At 42.9% G+C, this 19449-nt stretch overlaps 1 protein-coding gene across 4 annotated transcripts in view; it reads left to right on the top strand.

The window, feature by feature from the left end:
* The window catches only part of LOC147702493 (glucagon-like peptide 1 receptor), a 461965-nt gene that overhangs the window by 25006 nt on the left and 417510 nt on the right, over positions 1 to 19449 (top strand). For 2 of the 4 annotated variants that reach the window (XM_086928799.1, XM_086928795.1), the window contains exon 2: positions 8990 to 9101. In XM_086928799.1, coding sequence (XP_086784925.1) covers positions 8990 to 9101 — 112 coding nt within the window. The remainder of the gene's footprint in view (positions 1 to 8989; positions 9102 to 19449) is intronic. The other 2 variants (XM_086928798.1, XM_086928797.1) reach the window with 1 other exon arrangement.

Below are 19449 nucleotides of genomic sequence, written 5' to 3'. Positions count from 1 at the left end.
ACAGTGTTGTGATTGCATATGCGGCTGTGTTAGTGCCATCTGGTAACTTAAAACAAGAGTCATCGACATATAGTTTCCCTTGGGGGTCAGATAAGGGAACATCAGTCAGATATACCCGTCCTTTCATCTCTTCCCCCTCCCAGAAGATACAACAAGGTATGTCAATTTCCTCACTCTCAGAAGGGAGGGGGTAGCAACGTGGCTGGGTACAGAATGGCACATCTTTTAATTGTGACATGTGGTGCAAAAAGAGTTAGCTCATAAACGGTAAGACATGCACTGGTGAGGTGCTGTGCTTTGGTCTTATTCAAAAGGGTATCTACAGTATGGGGGACTATGACGGTGAGTTCAGTATCTAGTACGAGCCCAGCCGATCGCCTTATAGAGACAGCCTCAGCTGCAACCGCTCTCCGACAGCTCGGGAGGGCTCTTGTGACAGGGTCAAGAAGAGCATAAAAATAAGTACACGGCCATTGCTTACCTCAAAAGGCCTGTGTTAAGACTGAAAGTGCACAGCCAGCCTTATCGTGTACATACAGCACGAATGGCTGTGCACAATCAGGCGTACCAAACACAGGGGCAGAGCAAAGCCAACTTTTAATTGCTCAAAAGACTGCTGACATTCAAGCGTCCAAGGTAAGGGATCATGCACATCTTTAGTGGTTAATGCAAGCAGGGGATTTGTTAGTAACAAGTAGTTAGGGATCCATTGGCGACAATAGGAAGTAATTCCAATAAAATTGCATACTTCCCTCTGAGTTTTAGGGATAGGCATTTTAACAATCGTACTGATGCGTTCAGGGGTCAATCTCCTACCCTCCTTCGACAGTGGGTGACCTAAGTAGGTGACTTTTTGTCAACAATATTGAAATTTGGAAAGGGACACTTTATTTCCGTGGTGTGCCAAATGAAACAACAAATTATCTGTAATGTCTTTGCAACCATTTTCAGTGTCAGAAGCGATGAGAAGCTCATCTACATATTGAAGCAATACATTACCTGAGGGAGGCATGAGGGAGTCCAATTGGGCTTTTAAAGCCTGACTATATATACTAGGGCTCTCAGTATATCCCTGAGGAGCTCGAAAGAATCTAAAGCTTCTACCAGCTACTGTAAAACCGAACAAGTACCTGCTATCTGGATCAATCGGAATACTGAAGAATGCATGTTTTAGATCAATGACCGAGAAGAATTTAGCCGTAGAAGAAATCATCGTCAAAAGGGCAGTAATGTCTGGGAACACAGAGAACTGAGTAACTAAGATTTTATTAATTTAACACAAGTCAATCACAAAACGATAAACATCTGGATGATCATCAGAGGAGCCAGAAGGTGCCCTCTGGGAATGGGAAGAATAGGGCTATTACACACATTCGCAGTTGTCTCTTCGACAACCCTTGACTTAATCAAGTCTTGTATAATTTGCAGCAAGGCTCGCTCCCCTGCTTGCAGTATCTTGTACTGAGTAATATGAGACAAATTCAATAAAAAAATGCTTTATTCGGTATATATATATAACCATATAGCAAACAAGGCATACAACTTTACATTACAGTACATATAGAATATGAGGCAAAATGGCATCAAAAATAAATGTCTTTAATTTTGATGGAAACTGGGGGTATCTGCAATAGTCCTACGTCTATGTCACCCGTAGCCCACACCGTGGGCGGCACGTCCTTGAATTCAACAGGGAGGGTCGCATCTTTAGACAGACACTGCCTAGTGCTAACCACATTCGGGCCTATTATCATGTAAACACCTTCCCGGGAACAATAAATGGTAGCATGCAACTTCTTTAATAAATATAAGCCCATCCAATTTTCTCTGCAATTAGATGTCAACAAAAATGGTGAATCCACAGTAAAAGGACCTATAGTCAATGTAAGAGGTTTGGAAATGGGGGTCACAACCGGTACACCAGAAAATCCTACCGAAACATTATCATGGCCAGACAGCGCTGCCCTGGGGACCAATGAATGAGAAATAGTGCTTTTCATTTCACCTGTATCTACCAAAAATTCCTTAGCGGAGCCATGCAAATCTGCAGTAACCTAAGGACTACACTGATCTACAGGCATCTGAACTGGTCCCTCACCCTGTCCCTGGCTGTCCTAACTGTGAGACATCCCTGTCACCTTATCCATGTCATAGTCATTGTGATAATACTGTCCCCCCCTTTTGTCAACTGGTCCAAATTCTAAATGTATTTGCATCTAATATTCAGGAGTAGTGGCGTGCGTTTTCAACATTATAATACTGCAGCAGCTCACTAATATTATTCCAAATAATCTTTGTGACCCCCACTCCCATTTCCCATATGTGAGGTCCTGTTTTGTTCTAAAACAAACTTTTTATAGCTGTTGCATTGTGTTGGAAAACAAACATTTCCTTGCTAAATGTCCATAATAGACTCCTATACATCATCCACATTAAAAATAAATTAAAGGATAACAGCATTTTAAATCAATCTGTTTAAGAATTATTCAAGTTCATATGGGAAGACTCTGCAGAACAGAGTAAACTTTTTCCAAGGGACTCCTGATAGGTTGTGGCCTTGGGCTAGGGCCCACTTTGCCCATTCCTTAAAACGTCTCTGGAGCCACTGCGCACCAGCCAAGGCTGGACTGAACCTACCGGGCATCAGGCGTTTCCCCAGGAGATTGGAAAGGTGAGGAGGGGGGAGCTTTTGTTACTAGGGGCCGGTTTTGTACCAATGCAGCAGTGTTAAAAGCACTGCAGAGTTCCTTGTATACTTAACAGTTTTCAGGCAACAGTAAAAGTGCTAAGATCACTCCAGTGATTAATGTACCTGCTGGAGAGAGATCTGAGTTTTGTTTAGTGGCAGTTTTGATTAATCTAAGGTAGCGCAAAGGATTAATATACCTGCTGCAAATAGCATCTACTATGCAGTGTGCAAAACAGTATTTTATGCACATAGCTTAGCTGGTTATTGCTTTAGTCCTAGAGATACTTTTTGCTGTGCAGTTCATGGTAAGCTAGGTTAAAAAGTTATGTTTTTTGCTGAGTCTTTCACTATCTTAAATTTTCTCAAAAGATTTTTCTGGGTAGAAATACATTCTTATTAGAAATGTCAGTCCTAACCACTGTGCTACATTCTGAATCCTGAGTTTGTGCTTCCACAGACCATGCACTCTTATAAAATTCCCACCAGTATGGATTAAATGTGAATCCCACACACTGTAGTCCCCCTTGTCCTATGTAACATTTTCTATACAATGATTTAAACATGTTTGTCATGTAAAGTGCTTTGACACCCTAAACTGGTATGAGAGGTGCTATAAAACAAAATAAATACATGTGAGAGACGGGCTTTGGAGGGATGAGAGACACTGTAGGAGGGAAGTAGATAGGTAATCATTGGAGAGCCCCAGTAAATATTGCAGTATCCTGGTACACTGTAAGGTCATATTTTACTATGCTTTAAAAATGAGTACAATTGAATAAATAATAAAAATGTGTTGCAAAATGCTCAATTTTTTGCCATTTTCCCTCTAAAGTTTATTGGAGGGAGGTGCTCTCTATGCACTGTGTGGGGTCTGGTCAGACAACATTTACCAGGGCTGCTTTGGGTTCCCAGACCGGCCCTGGCACCATTCCCCTTTTAAATCTGATCAGGCCTGCCTCTTCCCCTGCATTGCCTACTACCATGGCCACTTCCGGTCCTACTTCCTTTGGCCCCCACCTGCACCACGGTGGAGTGAATAATGATACCCACCTGCAAATGGAGATCAGTTCTTTTCATTGTGCATACATACATCCATTGACCCCTATACATTAGAGTCCAGGATGGTCATGATGCAGTTAGTGCCAGTGGTGTCAACGATGAGGTTCTTTGAGATGGGAGGGTGGTGTTGCAGGGCTATATAGAAGGTCTGGAGTATGGTGGATAATCTTTTGTGTAGGAGTATGGCATTCCTGAATAAGACTGGAAAATTTGTAGCCTCATACGGAAAGCAGTGGTTTATGGATAGTGAAGCAGCGATAGACTTGTGATCAAAGTGTTCCACTGGGGATATAGCAAATGGTTGCAGAGGCTTTTCTGCCAAGTTGGCTCATGTAATGTTTGACACCACAATCCTAACTTTTGAGTCGCCATCTCTGCGTCATGGGACTAGTGGTTTCAGTTTTGCACTTTAAGTATGTACTCCCACATGTCACCATCCTCAGTGGTCTGGGCTGAGCCATGAATGGATGAACTTATTAAGAATGACAGGGTGCCAGGCACTAAGCATCTATGAAAAAGGTGAGTGCCTATTTTGGGGTTAGAGCTGAGAAAGAAAGTAGACTACACCCACAGGCAGCGCTTGACAGTGCAGTTAGGCCTAATACCAACAGTGCAAACAGTTGGGTCACCAAGGTCATATGAGCACAGGATGCTGAGTCTGCGCTCCGAAGTGTGGACACACAGACCTGTAGGTGAGGAATTGGGTATGTGATCTGCACATGACCCTGTTGTTTAAGGTTAACTGCATACAGAGGGCAGAGGCAGGTGGAGTCTTGGCAGAGCTCTTTGTACCTTCTAGTTCTGGAACAGCACGCATTGACTGAGCTACTTTGACAGATCTCTGCCAGGCTCTCAGAGTGCACTGCAGTGTAGGCCATTGCGACGCCCCGACTATAAGCTGCTATACCACGATCTCCTCGGCAGACACGGCAGAGGCATTGCCACTGTCCACAAAGACAACCTCCAATGCTCCACCACTCACAACGACATCACACTCATCATGGAGCATCTCAACTTCCAGATCAAGCTCGACGCAAAACCATTATCCAACTTCCAGATCCCGTAAGAATTTCTGCAATGCCATCTCTGACTTCATCACCCCTTTGACTATCAACTCCGAATACTTCATCTTCCTGGGAGACCTGAACTTCCAATCGAGGACCCCAATGACACCAACTCTACAACCCTCCTGGAGAACCTGAACAACCTTGGAATCTCTCAATTGTTCTCCATCCCCAAACACATTGCGTGAAAAAACACTGGACCCTATCTTCTCCACCAGCAACAGAATCAAGTTCACTGAACTGACCTGGACCGACCACAGCATCATCAACTTCACCCTCACCTGCACCCAGCGCACACCCACCAAATCTCTCTCATGACGGAAATGGAGCAAAGTCACAGAACCCCTCTGGACCCCTGCCCTCACAGCAACTGTGCCCGCCCCCTACGACTGCCTCAAACTCAAAGCCCAGAACCTCTTGAATCGTATCTCCTCAGCCGCAAACACCTTCGCCCCCGAAAGACTCCCACAGAGACGGACCCACCAAAAGAGCCAGCTAGTTCCCGCCAGGACCTCAAGACCATCAGAGCAGCCCTCAGCAACTACCACCGCCACCTCAGGGAAGCCAAGAAAAGCGCTCTCACCAACCACATTGAGGCTAGCCCAAATCAAGCCAAAGAGTTCTTCTCCATCATCAGAGAATTCTCCTGCCCTTCAGCCACCGAGAACAACATTCATCCATCCCAGGAGCTCTGCGACTCCCTAGCAAACTTCTTTCACCAGAAGATTTCAAGACACCTACAGTAACTTCGACCCCCAGCCCACCAACCTCAACTGTCTTCACAAACGCACTGACGTCATTGATACTCCCAAACTCTCCGACCGGAACAAGCTCTCAACCCAAGACACCTCCAACATTATGAAGGTAATCCACTTTGGCTCCGTCGCGGACCACTGCCCTCACCACATATACAACCTAGGGAGAGAAGAAATCAGTACCCAACTAACTGAAGTACTCAATGCATCCATCATGACACCCTCTTCTCCCACAAACTGGAAGCACGCACATGTCAAGCTTCTTCTGAAAAAGTGCTCTGCTGACCACAGCGAACTTAAGAACTATAGTCCCATCTCGCTATTCCCTTTCCCAGCTAAGGTCTTTAAAAAAAGCCATCAAACACCAGCTCACAGAATACTTCGAACACAACAACCTTCTCAATGCTTCCCAATCTGGAATCAGAGCCAACCCCAGCACCAGGACCAGCCAGATCACAGCCACAGATGACATCAGACGCCTCCTTGAAAAGGGGGAAATAGAAGCCCTCATTCTCCTTGACCTCTCTGCAGCCTTCAACACCATCTTCCACCACACCCTCATCAGGTATCAAACACAATGCTCTCAACTGGATAGCCTCCTTCCTCTGAATTTTAGAACATCATCTGCAGCTTCCCCAAGGGCTCCTCCCTCAGCCCCACCTTCTTCAATATGTATATGACGCCCATCGCAGACATCGCCTGCATTTACGAACTGACATCATCACTTACGTCTTCAGCACACAGCTCATCCTCTCCCTCACTGGTGACACAGACGCCACCAGAGCCAACTTCCAGAACACAATGTCAAACATTGTTAGCCGGATGAGGGTCAAGCCTGGCTGATGAGGGCTTTTATCCCAAAACCGGTCCCAGGTTGCTTGTGTCTGGTCCAGGGAAGACATGGTTTGGCAGTTCAGGGTGGACTGTTCCCATGAGGCACAGGGTCAAGACTGATTTGCATATAGCTGTGTCTGAACTGGGGTGGCAAAGTGAGCTAAAGAATTATGATGGATTCAACCCATATCTGTGACTGAGGGTGAGTGTTTGGAAAGTTTAAGCACTCCGTCCATCATCTCCTTGTGTTTGCTTTGTTCGCCCTAAGTTGGTGGGGTATGCCCAGACGTGGGTCCCTTGCTCACTTTGCCACTGGATTCAAGCTAGCCTGGCTGATGAGGGCTTTTATCCCGAAACCGATCCCAGGTTGCTTATGTCCGGTCCAGGGAGACGTGGCTTAGCAGTTCGGGCTGGACTGTTCCCATGAGGCACATGGTCAAGACTAATTTGCAAAAAGCCTTGTTTGAACATGGATGGCAAAGTGAGCTAAAAAATTATGATGGATTTAACCCAGATCTGTGACTGGGGGTGAGTATTTGGAAAGTTTTAGCACTCCGTCCATCATCTTCTAGTATTGATCTGGGCAGCCACGTTTCCACTCAGACAATGCATTGGAGCCAGTGGCATTTCTCCAACCTGGATGTACAACACAGCTGGGATGGAGAAACATAAGTGTGCATGTCAGTTTGACCAGAATAAGACGGCCGGCCAAAATGACATGCCCACTTATAAGTGGACATACCATTCCCCTCTGCCATGTACCCCCCTACTCCCACGTAAGCAGCACAGACATTCAGAGATAAATCTATACTACTATTATAAAGAGAGAACTGTGTCCTTTGAGCCAGGTAAACTTGAAAAGTACACCACCAATCACAACACCCAATACAGCATTGGAAAGGGGAGGTCCAGGAGAAGGACATAGGCTATACATCAACACACTATATACATTGGGGGGGGAGAACGTTAGGGGAAAAGTAGTCCATATGGGTGTACGCATACAGTGATTAGACGCGTGGCGTTCCGCGTCACAACGCTTGCGAGAGGCGCAATGGCGTGTGGGCGTCGCGTTACGTAAACCCGGCGTTCGGTGTCGGACAGGAGCGCTGGAACGAGCAAGGGACTGACACCCGACATGCAGAAGTGCACAGCTGATGGAGTGCCCAGCGCGGGGAGGAGCCATCGCACAATGCAAATATTGTGAGTAAGTAGTATAGATTAACACTTTACATGTTTGACGGCGTGTAAGGAATCACACTTGACCGTATTAGCAAAACGCTCTTTCGCGCTGAACGTGTAAATACAGCGGGCGGTGAGTGCAAACGGTGCCATTTGCTTCTCAGTCTTAGCTGGGGGGGGGGGTCTCAGACATGTAGACCCCGGCGCGCCCCACCTCAGCTTGCACCTCTTCACATTATCCGGGGGAATGTCTCAGATTCCAGTAAAATGTGCACCCCGCCACCTTAGGATCTGGCATCCTCTGACTGTCGCATGGCACTATCTCCCCAAAACGATAACACCCCCACCCGCCGCAGGATCGCCACATCAACAGTCAAGTGAGCCCTCCTTCAGACAGTGCGGTACACTCCAACTGCACTTCGCCAACACCTGCAGGGTCAGAACAACAGGGCGGGCAGGGGTGCTGAGCCACTTCAGCGAGCCTCAGTAAAGTATGGGTTCGGACAGGCACTTCAGAAGTGCACGCTGGTGGGGGAGAAGTGGCGATGCTGGTCAGTACTCTCGAAAAGCCTACCCGGACAACGTCGGAACGGGCTGCTAGTAAATCAATAATGACAATGCTTTTTATCATCTTCTGCTGCCAGTGGGGTGAAGCTCCTCTGCCCTTATGGAGGAGCCGTCCCTGAAATGAACCTTCATTACATTTTAGCATGTCAAACCTGCCAAAATGTTAAAGGGGGAAAACCGTGTGGTATTTACCGTCTCATGCAGATTTTGTTGTGTTAAACAGCAAAATACACGTTCTTCCCTAACACTCTTAATAGAGGATATTCATTGCACCCGATAAATAACCTACCCCATGGTGTCATTATTTACCATGTGTGATAAATATTGCCTATATTCGTAATCAGGGACATATTAGGTGAGGTGCCCGTCATAGGGGCGTATTTACAAGCACCTTGTGCCACTTATGCGTAATTTTTCCAAAGTTAAAAATGACGCAAAATTGGTGCAAGGGGCTTGTAAATATGCTCCATAGTCCTTAAAGTTCAGGCTAACCATTTTTCCAGACTTCTGTTTTGACAGATAGGCGTTGCGCCTTGCAATAATAATGCATGTGCCCTGGGTGACTGATAAGAGTCCACATTGGTAAGATTCGGATTTTGGCAAGTGGTGTGAATGGTGAATGTTTATATTGTTAAGAGGCTGATGCAGTAGCAGTGGAAAAGCAGAGGTCTGGAGAGCAGGACCAAGGTGCATTGACAGATCCGGCATGTAATTAGGGTGCAGGTTGGACATGGTGTGTCAGAAGAGTGTGAGTGGCCCGGCAGTGGAGCGGGATATATGTCTGTCTATTCCCTGCTCCAATCAGTACCCACCTCTCTGCCCTTTCTTTGCTGCTGTGACAGGTGCTGGTCGGGGGGCTGCTGGAAGAGACCATCAAGAAGTGGAAGGAGTATGAAGAGGAGTGCCAGAGGAGCATGGGCCTGGATCCAGCTCTGGACACAGGTAAAGCTGCAGGTACATAACCAGCCAAGGTCGGCCGCTGGTAGCAAGTGGCTTTGAAGCCAACAGTGCTAATCCAATGGGTCTATATACATTCATGGGCTGCTGAGCCATCCACTCATGTGGAGGCGTTGACTTTTACAGAGGCCCGGCTCCTGGGTTTGGGATCTGTGAGGGCCATGAAGAAACATGGGTGGGTCATGAAGATGAATAGGGTTGCCTAGCGTTTGCCAGGTGTCAGAGCTGGGTCTGGGCATGCTTGATGGTCTTGTAGGAGGATGAGCAGAATAACTCAACCAGCTGCCATGGTTGTGCATACTAGATTTACTCTGTATTTATGTTTTTTTTCTACTATCACCTACCCCCTTCTTCATCATCTTATCTCTCCATCTCCCTTCATCTCTTTCCACATCTCCCTGGGAACTATTCACACCCCTCTTCTATCAGACTCACCTTCCTGATGCTGCATACAGAGTAACGATTTTGTGTATGTAAAAGAAGCTTAAACTGCTAGCATATAAAATGTGTGTTGGCTAAACATATGTAGTAGGATGTTATACCAGAATAATCCAATAAATCCAAGGAAACTGGTATGAAGTACAAGTTGTGGGCATACCTTATTCCATAAGGTATGCCCACGACTGATCACAGCAAAATCCAAGAGTCATCTGACATCTGCTGTTTACATTCTAGAATATTGTGATGCCAACCAGATAGAAATAAAACAACCATACTTTAAAGAACCATTGCATTGATAATAATAACACATTTTATATACTACCTTACTACACATCCCCCTTTCTATAAGGAAGAAAAACTAAGCCTATGTTACAATGAGTAATCTAAAAACAAAAGAAAAATAAACATTTCCAATAAAATATGATAACAAAAAATATATATATTAATCCATGACATAGTCACGAAAATGTATAGGAACACATCTGACTCTTCCTCCTCCATTCACTCTACCTCTACCATCACCTTCCCCGCTATTAGATTGTAAAGAATTTGAAATCTGATGAGAATTAACAAACCTGGAATCCCCATCACCAGACGGTAAAGGAGAACAAGAAGCAGAATTATCAGAGTGAGGAATATGAGATTTTGGGTCTGATGTAGTGACATTGTCACCAACACCAAACCAATCTGAATCAGAATTGTCACTCACAATAAGGGTGCATTTATTTTCAAGAATAATGCTGGCTTGTTTCTTAGTTATTTTAACAAGAGCATTTTTGTTCCACCAACCTCTGTCTTGTAGAAAAACAGCCATGTGAGAAACCCTTTTAAACTTGAACAGGAGCAGAACATTTAGACTGACCTTTAGACCCTTCAATGGGTTTTTTGATAATAACCCAATTTTCAGGATACAAAGGTTTTTCAGAGACATGTATACGTTCGTCATAATTTTGTTTGTAAATTTCTTGTTTTCTTTTCACATGGTCCCTGATTTTATTCAAATCCACTGGAGCTTGTGTGGATTTTTCAAGTGACCAAGCAGGATTAAGCTTAGAAGAAGGCATGTGCCCCCATAACAAAATAAAAGGAGAAGCTCCAGTTGCATTATGCGGTGTGATAGTGTAATTCCAAACTTTCTGGACTAAGAAAGAAGGAATGTTTAAACCATTTGCAATTGCAGTTTGCACACCTTCCTTAAGCAAACGATTAGCGCGCTCAACAAGTCCATTGTAGAATGGACTGTACAATGGGACTAATATATGTTTTACATCTAAACTACTCAAAAATGTGTCTATATCATGAGCAGTAAAATGTGAACCATCATCCATTACAATCTCCTCAGGAGTACCTTCAGAATAAAATAGACGTTGCAACTATAACACAACAGAGTTAGCATCAGCATTTATAACAAATGCAAAATATATCCATTTTGAAAAATAGTCAACAGCTAGGATTAAATATTTCTTGTCTGTATTCAAAGCAGAAAATGGTCTTGAAAAATCAAGACAATTTTTTTTCCAAGCTCCACTAGACCACTGAACAGGACAAAGAGGAGAGTTAGAAACTTTCCAATGTTTATCTGAGCACTTTGGGGGCACTTATCAACATGTATTCTAACTTTATTATCAATTCCAAGCCACCAATACATTTGTTTGATTTTATTGATAGTGGCGGTAGTACCCGGATGCCCTTCATGAGCTAACATAATAATAGTGGGCCCGATTCACAGAACTAACTTAAGACAAAATCCTAAACTTACTACTTTTGGTATTCACAGAAGTTAGGATTTTGTCTTAAGTTTGTCTTAAGACAGACTTAAGACAGACTTAAGACAAAATCCTAACTTAAGTCTGTCTTAAGTCTGTCTTAAGACAAACTTAAGACAAAATCCTAACTTCTGTGAATACCAAAAGTAGTAAGTTTAGGATTATGTCTTAAGTGAGTTCAGTGAATCGGGCCCATTGTCTCTAATACCTCTTGTAGGAACAAATTTGTCCTGCCGAAGCAAAATGTAATTAAAAAAGGGCAATTCTGCAGCAATTAGAGCGAATGTTTTTTCTTCCATAGATACATTTCTATCTTATGGCCAACCATTAATTAAATACTTTTTTACATTTTGTTAACAGTCATCCTCTGCAAAATTGCTAATCCAATCATACTGATTGATCTTATAATTTTGTATAACATGTTCAACAGAGTACACACATTCAAAATCATCCTCTGATTTGAATGATTCTTGCATATGTGGAAGAGGAATCCATGACAGACAGTAGGCACGCACATTTTTGCCACCAGGAATATATTTGATGTAAAAATTAAATTCTTGAAGTCTTGCTAAAAGTCTAATGAGGCGTGAAGATGCTCTGTTTGAGCAACTTTTGCCAAGCATGTAAATTAAAGGTTTATGATCCGTATATAACAGAAACTTTGTCTCCCAAATATACGTTTTGAATTTTTCCACTGACCAGGTGCACGCTAAAGCTTCACGCTCAATTGTACTATAATTGAGTTCAGCTGAAGTTAAAGTGCGAGACGCAAAAGCAATGGTAGTTTTTTGTCCGTTAACAATCTGACTTATAACGGCACCAAGATCTTTTGAGCTTGCATCTACAGTGATAATACTCTGGACACCATACGTAAAGGGTTTGATGGCAGGAGCATTAACAATTAAATCATTGACAGACGAAAAAGCATTTTGTGTTTCTATTGACCATTCAAATTTAGCATGTTTTTTAATAGGTTTCTAAGAGGTTGTACCACTAAAGCATGTCCCTGAACAAAGCGAGGGTAATATTCGCTTAAACCAAGAAATGCTCTCAAAGAATCTTTATCAGTAGGAGAAGGAGCGCATTTAATGGCATCTAGTAAAGCAGTTTGAGGTTTAATACCCAATTCCGATAAATTATGGCCTAAATAGTCCACATTTTAAGAAAGAAAGTAAATGTTTTCAATAATAACTGTCATGCCATATTCAAAACTTTTTTTAACAAAATATAGTGTTGTTCTATATTTTCAGAATGAACAAGAATATCATCTTGAAAAGCCTGAATGCCAGGACAGTCATCAAACATTTTGTCCATTATCCTTTGAAATATACAAGCAGCAGATGCTAGTTCAAAAGGGAGTCTTTTGTACATATAAACTCCAAATGGAGTAACAAAAGTAGTGAGTGGTTGAGATTGTGGAGAAGCGTGGCTCAATGGTTAGAGCGGCAGACTCTGATGCAGAGGTCTGGCCCGGGACCAGAGTTCGATTCCCGCCTCGGCGGCTCTTGGACTCAATCTCCCCGGACCTGATAATTCTCGCCTCGGTGCCTAGTCTAATCATGGGTCCCACTCTGGGCAATAGTTTGCTTAATCTCCCCAACGGCCCCAGCAGCGCTTGGATGCCTGGCTTCACCTTGGGGGTGCCCAGGTGTGGACATCTCACATGAAAGCCAGGAAGGGTTCCACAGTGGAATGAATACAGCGCTACAAGACCTCTGGGTACAAGCACATTTACATTTAGCTGACAAAGGAATCTGATAATATGCCGAGCGTAAAACAATTTTGGAAAATAATTTACTAAGGCCTAATTTCGCTAACATATCATGAATTTTTGGAAGTGGATGGGCATCAACAACAATGTTACGATTAGAACTCTTAAGTCTGCGCACAGACGAATATCGCCTGAATGTTTTCGAGCTACTACGGCAGCCGAAACCCACTCCGAAGACTCAATAGGACATATAATACCTTGAGAACACAAAATATCAAGATTTTTTTTAGATCGTCTCTAACTGAAAGAGGTACAGGACGTACTTTTTGAACTACAGGAGTTACTTTATCTTTTAACTTAATTGTGTGTTCAAAATTTATAACAACACCAACATCCTCACTGAACACACTTTTGTACTCGTTAAACAGCATGTTTAAAGTAGGATCATTTGTTATGCTGTCAGAAACTGCTAAAACAGGAAAATCATCTAGAACAACAGGTTCAAGGTGCCCTGGTTTAAGCATTATGCCTAAACTAGCTTGGTCACACCAACCTAAAATGTCTCTACCATTTACAGCTACGTAAATTTTAGTGTGAATAATTCTATTCTTGAAATCAATAATATTATTGAAATATCCAAGCATAATGATGTCGTGCCCTCCAAATGCTTTAGAATTAACATCTGTTGACAATACCTTTGTGTTAGGCCATAAATTATTAAATGTTTTCTCATCCAAAATGGTAATTGGCGAACCCGAATCTGCCATAACATCAATAGCAATGGGACCAATTAGCACTCTACAATTAGGTCCTTTCACATTGTTACTATATAATGAATTGATTTCGATAGATAAAGCAGCTACATTAAGAGCTTCACAAATGTTATCTTCAGTGTAAACTAATTTAACCTTACTTTTATCTTTAGGTGCTTTACAAATAGTGAAAAAATGACCAATCTTTTTACAATTGTTACATCTTTTTCCTTGAGCTGGGCAGTTAGCGTTATTACCTACATGAAATTTTGAACCGCACCTGTAACAAAAAATATTAGGTTTTCGATCAACAAATTTCCTATCCTTAACACGAGTATTGACTGCATTAACATTGCATTCATTAGGGTCATATGAAGTTAAAGACATGACATTATTGGTAGCAGCTGTTGTTGAGGATTCTGCCAAAATTTTCGATGAGGAGACAAAACATTCAATACTTTTGGCGATGACCATAACTTCATCTAGCGTAGGGTTCTTGCAAGTTAAAATGCGTTCCTGAATCTTTTTGTTATAACAGTTGAAGACCAACTGATCACGAAGTGCAGTATCAAGATATAAACCATATTCTGACAAACTAACACTGCCAGTTTACTGTATGTAAAAAGCAGTCCACAACACGATCCATAACGTGCCTCCCTCACATATTTCCGGAGGACTTCAGATCGTTATCAGACAGGTCAAACACGCAAAGCTCAATAGTCTGTCGGTAGGCAGGTTTCGGCATCAGGTGATACTAAAAATCTTCTGATCTTCAAGCATGTAGGCTCACTGCTATCTGGCAGATTTCAAACCTTATAAAGTCACATGCCAAAAACATACCTTTGTAGGCTGTCTGTTGTATAAGACACCGGTGGGGCTTCCACACATTACTCAGGCTTAGTTTCAGGCTTCCTTACAGAGTCTGGCAATCTTCGTTTTAGTTTCTTGGTTATTTTCTTATCTCTGCATGCTTAGTTCTTTCAAAATCGTTGCCACTTTTGTAAACAAAGTAGGGTCCTTGTAGGTAATTAGTCCAGTAGCCCATATTGTAGATTATGTAGTTTATTCAGTTACAGGTAAGATGGTACAAGCCCCACCGGGAACAGCATCCTGCTGCTCAGCCCCACTCACTCCAACTGACCACTCATCCAAACCATGCACTCATGAACATTCTATTACATCACAGCCTGAGCAGCCAGGACTGGGAAGTATAGGATATAGCATTCACCTTTCCCTACTCCTCTCCCTCTACTCATCTCGCAACCTCGCCCTCTTACTACATGCTGATCCATTGTCCTACTCCTATCACCTACTTTGCTCATCATTCACTTACGCCAGGGGCACCTTCTTCCTCAGACTCTTCTCTCATCCCCCTCACACCATCTCCATTGCATACTCTATCTCCGCTCCTCTCTAATTAACCATCTGTAATGCTTCTTAGGTTCTCTTACACTCACTACTTGATTCTTATTTCACTCACCTCTTTCCTTACCATTCTTTTCTCATCCTTCCTTTTCATTTTTTTACTCCAATTCTCATGTTCTTCTCTAATCATTCTCCATTTCTCATCTCTGTACCCCGGCCCCATTTCCTCTAGTCAAGATTCTAGAGTTTCTGATCGTGTTCGGTATGCATTAGTGCTGCAGCTGTGAAAACTGCGGCCCTGGGTTTTTCAAGAATGTTGATGAAAGGACAGCAACACATCCACATCTGCGGGTTAATCGACAGATAATAAAATTTAGTGGTCTAAATGAGGTATGCACTCTACCTTTCAGCATGCTCCAAAATAACTCATTCATTTATTGGAAGCTCAAATACGTTTGTTATTTACCCAGTTCGTGGACACCTAGCAGCTCAAAACTATTGTTTTGATGGCAGGACATAAAAGTAATTTTACAGCACTTGATGTTCTACTCCTGCTGGAAATGCTGAGTAGCACGATTTGAACTTCTGAAGCCACAGATTGTAGAAATTACCTCAGCAGCAGGTGCATTAACCCACTATATTATCTCTTGGGAACCCAAATGGTTACAGCAGCGCTATAATCCATTTCTATTTACTCATGTAACCAAAAAAGAGAATTTGGTGTTGTTCGGAGAGAATAATTGCACAGGCACTGTTGCTCCAAAGTGTGGCCTTCTGTGTCTTAAGATCCCTCTATTGCCTCTAAATATATTAGAAAGTTCAACCTACTGTGGTTACCTCAGTAGATTTAGAGCAGGCAGGAGTCAGGACAGCTGGAACACTTGTACAGTGACAGTATGTTTGACTAGCGCTGCCACAAGAAACCCATCGTTGTCGCTCTTTGTAGAATGGGAACTTAGACTGGCCCTGCCCAAGCATTATCAGTGTGTTGTGTTAGTGAAAACTGGCCAAAGTTTTTTATCACTTCAGAAAAGTAAATAACGGTAGCATTGGTAGGATTCTTTCCTTTATATAGGCCACACATTAAGAACAGCATCACAGGAGGAAGAAAATAAAACAAATAACTCTTAAGATATTTTAAATATAAATATATATATATATATATATATATATATATATATATATATATATATTCATGCTCGTGGGGATGTCCAACAAACGAGAGGCACTCAGGCACACAAGAGCTTTTCCCCATAGGCTTTTATTAGGTCAACAATAGCTCTCGCCAGTAAATTCAGCATCGGGCTGCACATCCGGACGCGTTTCAGGTCTCTCCCTTCTTCAGCGGAATTGCAGTCCATCCTTCTCTGTTATGCTCGATCGCACGCCATGATTGGCTGCTCAGTTATGAGTCTATGCGTTGCATCATGGATGATGAAGTCCTTCTTAAAACGGTGCCCAATAATCAATGCATTTTTGGCTTCCAATGAGCCCCGGAGACAGCACATTGTAAAGTCCTCCTTATGTGCCCCACAGTGGAGCCACTTACTTCGTGACTTCGTGGCCTTTTAGTTTTCGAAGTGGTGCCCCTCAGCGGCAGGACGGCCGCTTAACATTCATGCTCGTGGGGATGTCCAACAAACGAGAGGCACTCAGGCACACAAGAGCTTTTCCCCATAGGCTTTTATTAGGTCAACAATAGCTCTCGCCAGTAAATTCAGCATCGGGCTGCACATCCGGACGCGTTTCGGGTCTCTCCCTTCTTCGGGAGGTCGTGAGAAAGCGGGTGTTTACCTGCGAAACGCGTCGAGCGAAGCTTTTCTTAATAAACACGCTTTGAAAACTTCAAGTGGCCCGGATAATCTTTTCCAAAAGAGGAGTGAATGGTTGGATTTGTGAAAATTCGCTATCCCGTCCGAGGCCCGCCACTGAAAGCGGCAGGGGTCCTAAGCGAACTTGTTTGCTGGAATATATATATATATATATATACACACACACACACAGCACCGCCCTTCTCCCTAAGCCATTAATGGCCCCGGGGACCCCACCACCTGGGGTCAGCTCAGACTCAGATGCTATGTCCCGGGGAGCCCAACCCTGGGATATAAAAGTTTCCCTGCCTGCACGGGCATGGAAACCAGTGTTTGCTCTCGCTTGTTGGGAGCATATTTGAATCTCCCGCCAAGGGGCAGCGAATACCAAGTCTGCTCCCAGCAGGTGGCTGCTTTGAAAATGCTCTCAACTGCTGGGAGTGGACTTTTGATCTGTTACCCTGCCCACAGTGATAAGGAAAGAGAAACAGAGCAAAATATTGCTCCCACCCGGAGGGTCAGCATTAGGTGCTGCCCACTGTGGATGGGAGCAATGCCAGCTCCTGCTGCATGTGGGGAGCTGGTTGGGGCTGCGGAGACCTTATGGTTCCCACCGCAGTCTCTAGCAAGAGTATGGTGGGTGCCCTGGGTGAACACCAGGACACCTACCTTTAAGTATCAGGGCTCTGGGCTATGGGGTCCCGGGGACAAAATGGGTGCAAAGAAGTGGGCCGTGTGCCCCCCTCAAAGAATGCCAGGCCCCTGGAGATGTGTGCACCCTCTCCACTTCAAAAGAAGGCTATGCCCCAGGGGATGGGTTCCCTGGGGCCAAAATTGACCTTAGGAAGGGGGGCTGTGTGCCCCTCTCCCTGTCAAAAAAACTCTGGGTCCTGGGAATGGGTTCCCCGAGACCAAAATCGACCTGGGTAGGGGGGCATGTGTGCCTCTCCCCTCCCTTTAAAAGAGTAGCCTTGAGGGTTGAGGTACCCAGGGCCTAACAAGGGTCAGGGAGGAGGGTCCATGCAGCCAACTTACCGCAGCGTACAGTATATCTATCTATCTATCTATCTATCTATCTATCTATCTATCTATCTATCTATCTATCTATCTATCTATCTATCTATCTATCTATCTATCTATCTATCTATCTATCTATCTATCTATCTGTCTATCTATCTATCTATCTATCTATCTATCTATCTCTCTATCTCTCTATCTATCTCTCTATCTCTCTATCTCTCTATCTATCATCTATCTATCTATCTATCTATCTACACACATATAAAAAAATTATATATATATATATATATATATATATATATATATATATATATATATATATTCACTGAAAAAACCATAGGTTTCACACCAGTTATAGTTAGCTGGAAATTTTACTGATATAAAACCATTGAAATTCCCACGTTATAGTTAGTCGGACTCACTATAACTTGCGCGTGCAATGCACTGCTGATGACATCACATATTACATCACTCATGACATGGTCAGTGACATCACTCATGACATCACTGATGACACCATCCAGTGAATATGTGTCTTTCTGAAAAATAAATATTAGTGAGTTATGTTTAAATATTTAAATACATATATTAGTGTTTCACTTTGTGTATAAGTGACTACATGTGTTGATAAGTAGCTACATGCGTATGTATATGGGTTATTTGATATTTTTATTAGTATCAGTATGAGTGTCTATATGGTTTGGTGGGGGTATTACTTAGCACATAGATGCATGAGTGACTGACTCTTTGTTTGTATGTGTTTTGAAGACAGCATATGTACAGGACTGTATGGGTGGATGAGTGTCTATATGTGTTTGTTAGTGAGTGAATGACTGTCTCACTAGTGTCTTTATCAGTAACTACATATGTTTTAATCTAGTATATATGAATATTGATGTATATAAGTGAGTATATGTGAGAGTAAGAGATTGTAAGATTTCCTGTTTAAATAAGTATGTGTTTCTATAAGTGATTGTTTAAGAGAATAAATATGTGTAATTTTCAATAAAAGTAAGGTGGAAGTGTGTGTATAACTCTATATTCAAATAAATGGTTGTTCAATAGTTTATTTGCACGTGTGAATATGTGTGTGAGTAACTTTTGGATGAATGTCGGTGTGTAACAGGATGTATAGGTGTATCTCTTCATATGATGAGTGAGTATATGTATGAGTGACTATATAGAACTGTTGGTGAATGAGTGGATGTGTATATAGATAGTGGAAGTACAGAATTGCTTGTTGTAACTGATATAGGTATGTCCATTTTTTAAAAATTTCAGTTTCTATTTTTGAATATGTGTCTCAAGGGTTACTTTACACTGAGAGGAGGTCTGTGACTGTGTCACAAGGATGGTGTCATCAGTGATGTCATGAGTGATGTCACTGACCATGTCATGAGTGATGTAATATGTGATGTCATCAGCAGTGCATTGCACGCGCAAGTTATAGTGAGTCCGACTAACTATAACGTGGGAATT

This window comes from Lissotriton vulgaris, chromosome 7 (genome assembly GCF_964263255.1).
Source record: "Lissotriton vulgaris chromosome 7, aLisVul1.2, whole genome shotgun sequence".
NCBI lineage: Eukaryota > Metazoa > Chordata > Amphibia > Caudata > Salamandridae > Lissotriton > Lissotriton vulgaris.
Note: the sequence above shows the minus strand (reverse complement) of the source record. Positions and strands in the feature narration are given on the sequence as shown.